Source organism: Odontesthes bonariensis, chromosome 8 (assembly GCF_027942865.1).
Source record: "Odontesthes bonariensis isolate fOdoBon6 chromosome 8, fOdoBon6.hap1, whole genome shotgun sequence".
Lineage (NCBI taxonomy): Eukaryota > Metazoa > Chordata > Actinopteri > Atheriniformes > Atherinopsidae > Odontesthes > Odontesthes bonariensis.
In genome coordinates, this window is record NC_134513.1 from 34711754 (window position 1) to 34724575 (window position 12822).

The following is a 12822-nucleotide window of genomic DNA, read 5'->3' on the forward strand; positions in this document are numbered from 1 at the left end:
CTCAGTCTTCTTCGATTTAAAGAACACAATAAGTGACAATAGAAATAGGTGCAGCTGCTTATTAAATAAATAGCTACAATTATTACAACTTTGGCCAGGCCCCAAGTCCAAATAAAGGGCTCGTAAACAACAAATTATTGTGAAGTTCTGTGTGAAGACGAGTTTAACATAAACTTTATGATGTTTATGATTTAAAGAGGTCAAACTGTGATATATGCGCTTCTTTACCATACTTTAATTGGCAGTTTATCTCAGAGTTTACATCATATCAGTTAGTGATTGTTTACTAAACCTAAAGAAAAGCTGTTTAAGTTTTAAAACTGAAGTAGAACATCTTGTAATTAACTTAAATAGTTTGAAAACTTTACAACATTTACCCAAAAATAAGCAGAGTCTGGCCTACTGGACGTCATGTTATATAATATTTGTCTAAATTGATCAAACTGAACAAGAATAAAAACAGATTTATGTTTATTTTAGCTCATCATAAAGACTCACGGCCCTAGTATCTAATTGGTGGTTATGGGGCGAGCAGATGATTTTTCCCTCACATTGGCTTTTTGAAAGTCCCTCAGTTTGCTTCAGACTGACACCAAAGATGCATGAAATTGACACAGCAAGCTGTGTAGTTGGGTGGATGTGGGTGGGTGTCACGCCAGAAAACAGCCAAGCATGTCAGAACGGGTTGATCGGAACACGCCTTCACACATACACGGTCAGGTTTGTGTCACTTCAGAGAACTCAGCGCAACTTTAAACCAGGTCCTCCAGGGGCCAAAAAAGGAGCTTGAGTCCTCACAGTGCGAGTGACTAAACAGATTTACTGTATATTAACACAACAAGAGTAACACACCCACACCCACACTGTTTACCAGAGTAAGATACAGTGTTATAAAACCACGCCCAGGCAGGAAGGAGTCACCAAGAATAGAGTCGCCCTCCACCCAACCAGCTTCCCTTTCACTGACACAGACTTCCTCTAAGTGTGTTTGTGTCCAATACACATAAAGGTGTGGTTCTTGTCTGATGTAAAAGAAGTTTAGAGATAAAATAAACAGCAGATGAAAGGGATTTTACTTCAAAAGACTCAAGAGTGACAACATTTTGCCTCATCTGCAGTAAAGATTGTTGTGTTCGTGAGTGTGGACAAAAAATCTACTGTGTTGTCTCTTTGCATGTGTGTCACAGGCCCAGAGCACAAGAACTGCTCCAGAACTGGAGACTGAACTGCTCCACAACTGCTCCACAACTGGAGACTGAACTGCTCCACAACTGCTCCACAACTGGAGACTGAACTGACCACTTGCTGTAAGAAAGTCCACCCAGTAACGGCAAAGATAAAATCAAATTAGGAATGTGAACATAATCAGACATGAAAGATGCTTTAGACACATAGTCAGTAGGGGTGGGACAATATGCTCTGGTCACGATTCGATTGTATCACGATTCTCGATAATTGCGATTCTAAAAGTATTACGATACGATATAATCAGTAATTGCAATTTTCTTCCTCCTTAAAAAACAAACAAGTTGAATCATACACTTATAGAATGAATGTCGTTCCCAAAAACGATGCACATCAGTATGTGTCAGTCAGTCCAGCAGCTGACATTTATTTCAACAAAAAAGAGGTACTTAACATGTACAGCATCTTTTAAAGTTTACAGTTACAAAATGAATTAAAATGTCCACACAGCACAAATTTGGGCTAGTTTTAACATAACTTAATGTAATGAATTGATGAAGTTTTTCTGGACACGGATATGACGTAATATAATCGATTTTTAAAATCATCCCATTAAAAATTGCGATATGTACATGAATCGATTTTTCCGCCCACCCATAATAGTCAGCTACCATAAAAGACCAAAACTGACCACAAAAAGATAAAAAAAACAACAGAAAAGACACAAATATAACGCACATAAAGATGGCCCACCATGAGTTCACGGTGAGGTTAGGGGGTCGTACCGACAGCGAGATCATGGAGAGACCAAAATGCAGTTTTACATATTTTACAGCAGTGACTGTACATGACGTTTACAGAAGTTAATAAGAGGCAGCTTCTTAGTGCCGCTCGGGCCTCTGCAGACACTTCAATGCTGCATTTGCTGACTCTTGAGAACACAGGATTTCCAATCACTGACTGCAACAAGTCACTTAAAACAGCACAAGCCTGATTTTGGCCTCCTGTTTTTCAACCCTGACGTCTGCGCTTTTTATCAGTTTTTCAAACATGCAGCTTATCAGGTGAACTTGAAAATAATTCATTTAGTCTTAATCTAATAAAACATTTGAGCTCATTTCTTTGCTCAGTTAAGTGAATTACAAAACTGCTGATTAAAAACAAATTGATTTCTAACCTAATACATTGAATGCAGCATGAGAGCCTGCCAGGTTGACTGAACCACGGTGAGGTTTAGGAGGGGGGATCAAAGTTTTCCTGAACTTTATAAGGCTTTGTTTTATATCTGTAAGAAAAAAAATAAAGATTATGTTGAAATGCTGAGGGGAACAACTCTAGGAAGGGGCCTGGGCCCCCCATAGATCTACCCAGAAGTGTCTTAAGCTGCAGATGAGGCTTTCTGATTGGCTGGTGGGGGATATGCAGGTGTTAAAGGGGAACTCCGGGGCATTTGAAGCGTGTTTCCATTGCTAGAGGTTGTCAAATAATGATAGTAGGACACAGAGAGGTGCAAATCTGCGCTCCCTGTGTGGAGATCGCTCTGTCCGCACAGCATGTCATGCGAGGCTAATACGTGGTGGCTAAGGGGCAAGCGCTAACCCTTCCACGTAAAACAACAACTTGCACACTGCAGAAACGTCACACCACTTTATAACCCATCCGACAATAAAGTCACAAGCCTTACCATCAAAACCATATGCATGGTTCTCACATTACTGGCATGGGGACGTTACCAAACAACTTTATAAACAGCATGTAACTCACCGGCTGGTTGTAGGCTCGCGCATGTGAAAGCCCAAAAGAGTCGATGGAGAATAATCCCATATACAAAACAATTATATTCTCTAGAAAAACTGCGTTCAAGTATTTAAAACATTACAACAATACATGCCCAGTAATATTCTTGTAATGTTTTAAATACTTGAACGTAGTTTTTCTAGAGAATATAATTGTTTTGTATATGGGATTATTCTCCATCGACTCTTTTGGGCTTTCACATGCGCGAGCCTACAACCAGCCGGTGAGTTACATGCTGTTTATAAAGTTGTTTGGTAACGTCCCCATGCCAGTAATGTGAGAACCATGCATATGGTTTTGATGGTAAGGCTTGTGACTTTATTGTCGGATGGTTTATAAAGTGGTGTGACGTTTCTGCAGTGTGCAAGTTGTTGTTTTACGTGGAAGGGTTAGCGCTTGCCCCTTAGCCACCACGTATTAGCCTCGCATGACATGCTGTGCGGACAGAGCGATCTCCACACAGGGAGCGCAGATTTGCACCTGTCTGTGTCCTACTATCATTATTTGACAACCTCTAGCAATGGAAACACGCTTCAAATGCCCCGGAGTTCCCCTTTAAATGTATGTACTTTGATAGTTAATCTTTAATACACATCTATTTCCTGACTGTTGCTCCACCTCAGCTTTTGTCTTTTTTCCTCCACATCAGATGATTTCTTCTGAATTTAAGTTTGCACTGAGTCTGTTTTCACAAATTTTCTTCTTGTCAGCTGTTGAAATAATTCATCGCAGCGCTCTCAGACATGAAGACCGTCTGAACACAGCGACGGCCCATCAGAGCAGAATTAATGACTGAACTTCAAAGAGAAAAATCATCAGCATGTCAATGATCGGCCAGGCTCACACACACTCATACAAACTCCTCAATTCAGCCGTCGCTTGGAGACCAGATGAATGAGCGTCATTGGGTTTGTTTGCTCTCCAGCTAATTTCTGCTTAATTTAAGCAGCCAATCAGAGGCCAAAGCAGCAACACAGGCAGGAAGTTGTTTCCTCTGATTCTTACCTTTGGATGTGGAGATGAGAGGTTTCATCGTGACGTCAGAACACCTTCAGGTAAACTGGAAGCCCGATGAGAAGCTCCAATGACAACCCTGGAGACCTGGACAACTATTTCAATTACAGTTAATAATATTCTTACCCATGCTTGAGATCTTATAAAGTATTTAGTCAAACGAGTGGATTTTGTATTGCTTCAACACCTTGGAGACTGGACTGGGGGCATGTTGAATGCTGCACCAGCAAACTGAACTCTGGCGCCCTCTGCTGCTACAAACTGATCAAACTTTGGTACTTTATATTCTTGTTGACTTTGAGTTAATGGCAGTGCAAAGAAATGTTTCCATTGAAATGATGCGGCATCTGCTTTCTGACATGTACAATACTGAGCTAAAGTCTTGATCCACACCCCATTTCTTTATATATATCACTAAGTAAAAAATAAATAAGTGATCTATTGAAACATGGTCAAACAGAAAGAGTTTGTACAGTTCTTAGGAGCTTCAAAGTGAATATCTGGTCCGAGCTCCTTTATTCGCCAACAGAAAGTGCCTTTAAGATGTCAGAAAGCTGGAGAACTATTGATCAGGACCACTTTAAAAGATTAAAAGAAAGTCTGGCTGCTTGGAGGGAAAATCTAATGAAATGAGGGCTGGATCAGGACTTTCGGACGGTTCTGCAGTTTACAGCCAAACTTTTTCGATGCAAACTGATGATCAATGAAACTGCAGAAATCAGAAACATCCGTCAGTACAGTTCAGTTTGTTTCCTTTTAAAGTGAAGAACGATGACCTGCAACTTATGGAGAGTTTGTTCTCAGCGTGATCTCAACAAACATATTTCGAAATGACTTCCTGTCAACCTCGGGCTGAGTTGCGACATCAGACATCTTCATTAAGCAAGCGCTGCTTGGTTAGAGTTTACAGAGACTGTAAACCTCTTTAAAGCTTCATAAAGCCTCTGCAGACTGTAACATCTGGCTTTAAGCAGCTCTGAACTGAGCTTTGTCAGATTGTTACCGTTCCGCTCTGTATGTAAATGTTCAGTAACACAGTTACGTTCATCATGAGTGACTTTATTTCTGTTTTTGTAGAATATTAATCTGACTTTCATCAGTGTACTGTTAATCATGGTACACTGCACAGCATGTAATCAGCACATACTAAGGTTCCACATCTATGTAGAATCCTTATTTGGTATACAATAGTGCTGTCAGAACATCTGAATAAAACATCAGGAGTCTAATTAAAAATTTTAACCACTTGGCAGCATTTATGAATACATGATAGGAGCGTGCATGTTCTTATAAAACAATGACAATCAGAACAGGGTTAGATATATATTTTTACACAGAACAGTCTGATACATTTAGGTCTTTAATGCAGATTATTTTCCATCCTAAAAGTAAATAAACTATATCTAAAAGTGTATAATCGGCCAGCTACCTCCAAACAGCAATATTTAATAAAAGATCAGAGAATCAGTGTTTTTGGCGCTTTATATAAACAGGAAAAGTATGTGAAAGTTATTGACTTTGATGGTAGTTTGCATCTTTAGCCACAGCTCGAACCCCATCTCAGCCACAGACGCTGCACTGACCTGCTCGTCCTCAGTGTCCGGGCTTTTAGCTCATCGCTATGCTAGCTGTATTAGCATCCAGGTCTCACCACCAGGTCTCACCATCAGGTCTCACCAGGTGAGCGTTGAGATCTGCTGCCCCTGAACTTAATCGATGTTCCTTCCTATAAAATCCAAACGATTTCCCGACGTTAGATTTCATGCTGCACCATAAACGTATTGACTGGTTGAACGTGTGGCAGATCTGAGCCCTGCATCCATCTGATGGGTCAGCTGACTCACTGTCTACAGGTGCAGTGATGGTGCAGACCACCTCCGACATGGAAACGTCTCACTTTGACTCCGTTTATCTGCAGGAAAACTGTACTCAACCAGACATTTAAATCAGAATCTGGCCACCTGCTGGTTTACGACACACTTTATTCCATCCAGGGGTCCCAGACTGATGTAATTACATCTTTCATTTCAACATCAGTTGTTGCTTGTAAATATCAGCCTTTAGTTTATTTACATTTCCTTTTGAGCTGTAAATTAAGCCTAGATTGGATTCAAGTTCACATAAAAAATATTGTCAAGCAAACACAAAGAAAGAAGACAGTCGGAGTATGAAGGCAGGCAGAAATGGACCTTTTTATTTTTCTCGGGCGATAAACAACAGTGGATTGTCCTGACAAGACCGGACCAACTGCATTAAACCAGCCTGAGCCTGGTTTCACCACATTGGACCAAACAAAACTAGCAGGACAGTGAAATCAAAACCACAGCTGACCAGAGTGAACTGGCTTAAACCAGTTTGAGGCTGCCAGACTCACAGAACAGAAAAGTGTTACTTTGTTTTACACAGCCAGTATGGTCCAGTCAGATCAAATGGGACATGGTCCGATAATTCATTCTCTTCCTTCCTTCCCTCCCTCCCTCCCTTCATTCTTTCCTTCCCTCCTAGGAGTGAAGAAGTCGAGGGCCGACCTATTGAATCGAGGGGAAACAGAAGATGCTAATTGGTCCACAAACAGTAAAACCCCGCCCACTCTTCCTCTCAAAGCCTCCTATTGGTTGCCTAAATCTTTCACAAAAACGCAGAGCGAGCCCTTCTCCCATTGGTCACCACAGCTTCAGGTGGGAAAAAAGGCTGTTTTCCCAACCATTGGTCAGTTTTAACACGCCAACTGTCAGTCACTCAGCAGCGGCCAATCAGGTTATAGTACCTGTGGAACTTTCTGGAATTATGAAAAGAAAGAAAAAAAAAAACTAAAAGAGAAGAATGATGATGCACAGGGAGATCAGCCAATCAGATGACCTCAATAGAAAAACAAACAGGAAGTGGGAGGAGCCTCGAAGCCTCGTATGGAAATAATTTTTCTGGAATTTTTTCCCCCGATCATCTTTTTTGTCCTTTTTGTCCTTTTTGTCCGTGTGTGAGAGCCGCCCGTCAGTCTTCCTCCTTTCTTTCCCAACAGCAGATTTCAGTGCAATGCATCATGGAACGATCGGTCGTTAGGAGAGGGTGTGTCACTACATCTGTGTGTGTACGTGTGTGTAAGTGTGTGTCTGCGTCCTGTTGTCATGGAAACATGCTGCAGGGATAGCGCTCCAGCAGCGGGGTGGTGCCGTGTTGCATCGTGGGAACTTGTTCTGTCCGTGTTCTTAGCTGGTGTCCATGGACTCCATGTTGGCCGAGCTGGAGTCTCTCTGGATGGAGTCAAAGATGGCCGCCAGCTCCTGATTGGACGAGATCTGGGACTGGAACTCTGACATCAGTGGCGACTTCTCGGCCTCGGGGATGGTCAGCAGAGCGACGACGGCTCGCATCGCTGACCGCTTCAGCTCGTCCTGCTTCTCGAACTCCTGCTTCACAGAGTTGGCCTTCACCTGCAGAGACACAAGACATTTTCATTCTGCTGTGTGGCCTCTACCGCCCCCTGCTGACCAAACGACTGGCTATTCACTACTAGTGATGTGCGATTCGTGAGTCAATCGTTCAAAACTCAAGATTCTTTTTACTGACTCTGGAGTTATGAGTCATTGTCTCCATTAACTCGTTCACTGACTCATCGCTGCCGCTGCCAGCTAACTGTAAAGAGGAGATATGCCACACAGCTGTGACGCTAACTGCAATTGCGTAAATGTATAAAGCTAATTGCTGTAATAGCTCCGTGGCTGAAGCTCACTCGCTTCCTTTCCCTCCCGGCTTTATTCCGAAGGAAGCTGGAGTTCATTCATTCTGTACATAATTATTTTATTCTAATGGTGTTGAATGTTAGAATATATATATATTTTTTTCACTATTGTTTAGGTTATTTAAATGTTCCATTTGTGCACAGTTTCATACATTTTATTATATTTTTGCACTGTTTCGCACTGAATGTTAATTTATTGGCCATTTGGGTTATTTGAATTTATTTAGAGAGAAAGAAAGAAAAATAAATGTTTCGCCTTCTTGATTTTTAGCCTTTTTCACAATGATTTGGGACGTGGTTTGTACATTCCGTGGCGGACACGCTGGGTGATTGATTCAAGTGATTTGAAAACCTGATTCACTTTAGTGAGTGACTCATAAAAACTCGAGTCAGTAAAAGGAATATCCCATCACTATTCACTACAAAGCAGCTGATGAAAATGAGCCCGATGAGCTTTCAACTTCATGCCAGATTTACCAGCCATTAAGATTTGAAACAGCTCATGTTCACAAAACTGTTTTTCTGTAGTTTTCAGCTGAGGTGGCACAAAACAGAAAATTTTCTTCTAAAAACAGCTACGACACAAACAACTGAAGGAGCTGGAACTCTACAGTCAGAGACCAGTTTTAAGGATCTTATCTTGTTTTTAAAACCCCAGAAAACACCATTTTGTGTTTGTGTGGCAGGTCCTCCTACATGGTAGAACGGACATTTTGTGGCCTTTAGCTAGCGCTGGAGATCAGTTTGGATCATCAAAGATCCGACCAGAAAAACTGGTGCAACAGCAACAGCAACTCTTTCCGCCAACAAAGAACCGCATACATCATGGACCGGGGGAGGGGGTACAGAGACCAGCCTAAAATACTGTGACCACCATGTTTAAAAATCCAGAGCCAGTGTAGCGTCTAGTCTGCTTAAATCAGGAGCTGAGCTTCAACATGCAAGCTAATGTGGAAGGACATGAGCTCAGTGTTTGCTTAAAGCTGCCGTCGGCAGGTTTTCAAAATTCCGAGTCTAAAGTCGGAAAATTCGAACTGATACAACTTTCAGGTCCCTCCCCCAACCTCTATCAAGCTCCAAACCGCCCCCCAAACCCCTCCCCTCTGTGGACGAGGTTGTGCACGTGAGTTCACACCACACAAGCTGGGGGTTTTGGATGTGTAGGCAGTGTAGGCAAAGGTGGAATGGGAAGATTTGGGTTTTTCGGCTGCTGCGCCATTTTCGCTAAGAAGCCGATATCAATCTGGTCTCTGACTGGGAGAACTTTTGTGCGCGTGAATGGGAGCGTGTGCACAAGCTGTGATTGACAGGTAGCGATTCCTCCACCCTGACGTGATTGACTAAAAACAGCCGGGAGCGCTCGATTTTTGCAAGCACGATTACAGGCTTTAGAGGGAGCTACAGAATTCGGGATTTTTCCTAAACAGCCTATTTAATATTCTACTTCCAGAATCCCATGACAGTTCAAGCCAATATGACTAAAAAAAAGTTGCAGACGGCACCTTTAATGTTTCAACCCTGGTGGGGTCCAACATGCACCGGAAACCAGCTTGAATGGGATCTTCTACACGAATCCAGAATACACCAGAGTGAGCTTTGAACATGTACTGAAGCGATGTTAAAAGCGATGTAATGACACGTCTCTGTGGCGTTGGAAAGCCTAACCAGTGGAGCTCTGGCACCACCTCAGCAGCTGGTGGAAAAGTGGTATTGGTTACATCTTTTTTTATTTTTTTTCAGCTAGTGCTTTAAACTGAAATTAAAACGCAGCTGTTGTCTGAAGCAGTTACTGAGCAGCATGAAAAAACCTCAGGGGCTCAAAGAGCTGCTGCTGCTGCTCACAAGAAGATAAACTCCAGCGTTTGAAAATGTTCCGTTCGGATGGTCACTTTGATCACTAACCCAAAAGCCGTAAGAGTTCCCGACACAGCAGCACACAAAGCAGAGGGCTGATTGGCAGGGTGGGGACTTTAGGTACCGGATATTAAATCCAAAAACAAGACTCGGTGGTTGTGAGGTACCTTGGTGGTGCAGGTGGCTCTCAGCGGCTCCACCAGTCTGTCCAGTCTCTGCAGAACCGCACTGGGACACAGCGACGACAGCCGGGCCAGCATCAGGAACGTCAGCATCTAACAACACGACGGCACAGAACTCAGGTATCAACATGAAAGATGGACGCCATCCGGATCAAACACACAGAAAACACAGTAGAAACGCAGTCGGACCTTAATGTCGTAGTGGTCCTTGAGGCCGTCCTCCACGTGGTTCAGGAAGGTGAAGATGTCGATCCGGTCCAAGCAGCTGTCCAGCAGAGTATACATGCACTCGAACGCAGCCTTTCTCAAGTCCAGCCCGTCATCCACCGTGTGTTTGAATGGACCCATCTCCACCTGCACGCAGCCGGGACAACAGTCAGCCACCTGAGCCCCGCCCTCCCACTCCCGTCAGTCTGAATGATGGTGTTCTCACCTCTCGGATCAGCTCCTTCCTCACTTTGGTCTCATTGTAAAGTTGTGGTAAAACTGAGTCCAGCAGCTCTCGGATCAGACTGGGTTTATTGTGGGCAGCAGAGTTGAACGTTACCAAGGCAACCCGTCGCACGTTCAGGTCCGGGTCCTCCAGCGTCTTCAGGAAGTCACCTGAGGGGAAAGGAAAAGAAAAAGTGTGGTAATTATAAACAGAAAATAAACAATAAATATTTAATAAATGTCTGGCATGACAGTAAACTCACATTTGAAATGTTTTTTTTATCTTTTATTATCAACTGACCAACTATAACATCCCAGCTTGAATCACACATATAGCAGTGCTTCGAGCGACTGGTCCTGGCTCACCTGAAGAACTGTCTCCCACCCACCCACCCTGGACCCATACCAGTTTGCCGACCGCAGCAACAGGAGCACAGAGGATGCAGTTTCCGTTGCGCTACACTCTGTGCTCACACACCTGGACAATAATAACACATATGCACGGATGCTGTTTGCTGATTTCAGCTCAGCATTCAACACTGTCATACCCTCTAAGTTAAACTGCAAACTTAGAGACCTGGGTTACAGCATCTCCCGCCGTCACTGGATAATGGACTTTTTGACCAACAGACCCCAGTTTGTTCGGTCAGGACACACCTGCTCCACCTCCACCACACTCAACACAGGCGTACCACAGGGCTGTGTTCTGAGCCCATTCCTCTACTCCCTGTTCACCTATGACTGCAGACCTGTACATGGGTCTAACGCCATTATCAAGTTTGCAGATGATACAACGGTGATCGGCCTCATCAGCAACAACGATGAGAAAGCCTACAGGGAGGAGGTACAGCATCTGGCCGCCTGGTGTTCAAACAACAACCTGCACCTCAACACCAGCAAAACAAAAGAACTCATTGTGGACTTCAGGACAAAAAGAGGGAGCACACACAACCCCATTCATATAAATGGGATGGCTGTTGAATGTGTCTCCAGCTTTAAGTTCCTGGGGACCCACATCTCGGAGGACCTCTCCTGGATCACTAACACCTCCAGTCTTGTAAAAAAGGCTCACCAGCGCCTTTTTTTCCTGAGGACACTGAGGCGACACCACCTGTCTTCAGATGTCCTCAGAAACTTTTACAGCTGTGTGATAGAGAGCATCCTGACCAACTGTGTTACTGTGTGGTATGGTAACTGCTCCGTCACAGACAGGAAGTCACTACAACGGGTGGTGAAAACCGCCCAGCGCATCACCGGGTCCCCGCTCCCTGCTATTGAGGACATCCAGAGGAACCATCCGGAGCAGAACCAGCAGAATGAAGAACAGCTTCTTCCCCAGAACTGTCTGCCTTTTGAACTCTGCTCCCCAATCTCTCAATATAGATGTATATATTACCACTGCACTTTAATCCATATAATTATTTGTATTTATATTATGGATGGATGGATGTATTTGCATTTATATATATATTTATTTATCTGTAATTACTAATCTGTAAAAATGCACTATAGTATTGCTTTCACTTGCACATCACTTAATGTATTTATTGCTGCCATTTGCACTTCTGGTGAGATGCCAAAAACTACTTTTCGTTATGCTATACTTGTATATGTGTAATGACAATAAAGTTCAATCTCATCTCAAAACTTTAAGGAGTTATATTCGACCACATACTTTAATCTCTTTTATAATCAGCTCATCACAACAACAATCAAACCATGAGAACAGAAAAAAGTCCATTTTGGCAACTTGTAATCCGTAATTAGAACAAAAGAACTGTGTCAAATAGTAACTGAGCCGTTCTGTTGACCAAGACTTCCTGATTAAACTCTGAAGTCCCCCCCACCACTAAAAGTCAAGTCTCTACCATTGTCAACATGTCCATAAGGTGGTTACAAGAAATTAGGGCTGCACAAATAATCAAACCTTTGACTTGTAATTAAACGGAGAGTGCGTTCCACCACTGCAACGCAATTTAAAAAGCATATCAACATGTTGACCACATGTCTGCAGGAGCCAATCAAAGGTGTTCCTGGGCAGCTACAAGTTCCCTGGATGAAGTTCAAGAACAGAGAGCTGCTCCCTGGAAGCGGATCATCATCTGTTGTTAGGGCGAGTGATGCTAACCAAGAACAGATCACATGCTGAGAGCTGCAGAGTCATTGAAGCGTCTGAAAACAAACTGCAGGAAGACGAATGCATGAAGGCCAGTGGTTGTTAACGTGAACGGTCCAACATTAACCAGCACAGACTCTGTTTTCTACTGGTTTGAATTATACCTGACACACTCGGACTAACCCATTTAATGTGGTTGGGGACGGCCTCCCTCCTGCATGTATACTGTAAACTCGCTGCTCGGTACATGATCCAAAGCTCTGTGTTATTGTTTAATGTTAAGTGATTATTATTACAGCTGAATGATATTATTAGTCCCAATGAAGCTTGTTTTAGGGAAATTCTGCGATTTCAACCAATACGTGCGCCAAATGTCGCTTCCAAACAGGAAGCAGGGGAAACTGTGACGGAGAGTAACCGTGGCGATGAGGCTAAAAACGTGCGGTTCAGTTGAACCGTAGAAAAGGAGGAGCAGCTAAATGCATTATGGAGACAGCACAAAT

The 12822-nt window shown here is 43.2% G+C and overlaps 1 protein-coding gene across 1 annotated transcript in view; it reads right to left on the reverse strand.

Annotated features, from left to right (window-relative positions):
• Positions 1–6169: 6169 nt before the first annotated feature.
• Positions 6170–12822, reverse strand: part of cand1 (cullin-associated and neddylation-dissociated 1) — a 35418-nt gene continuing 28765 nt past the window's right edge. The window contains exons 23-26 of the mRNA XM_075472268.1: positions 10205–10374; positions 9961–10125; positions 9757–9864; positions 6170–7427 (exon numbers count right to left, since the gene is read on the reverse strand). Of these exons, the coding sequence (XP_075328383.1) occupies positions 7203–7427; positions 9757–9864; positions 9961–10125; positions 10205–10374 (668 nt within the window). The 3' untranslated portion in view covers positions 6170–7202. The remainder of the gene's footprint in view (positions 7428–9756; positions 9865–9960; positions 10126–10204; positions 10375–12822) is intronic.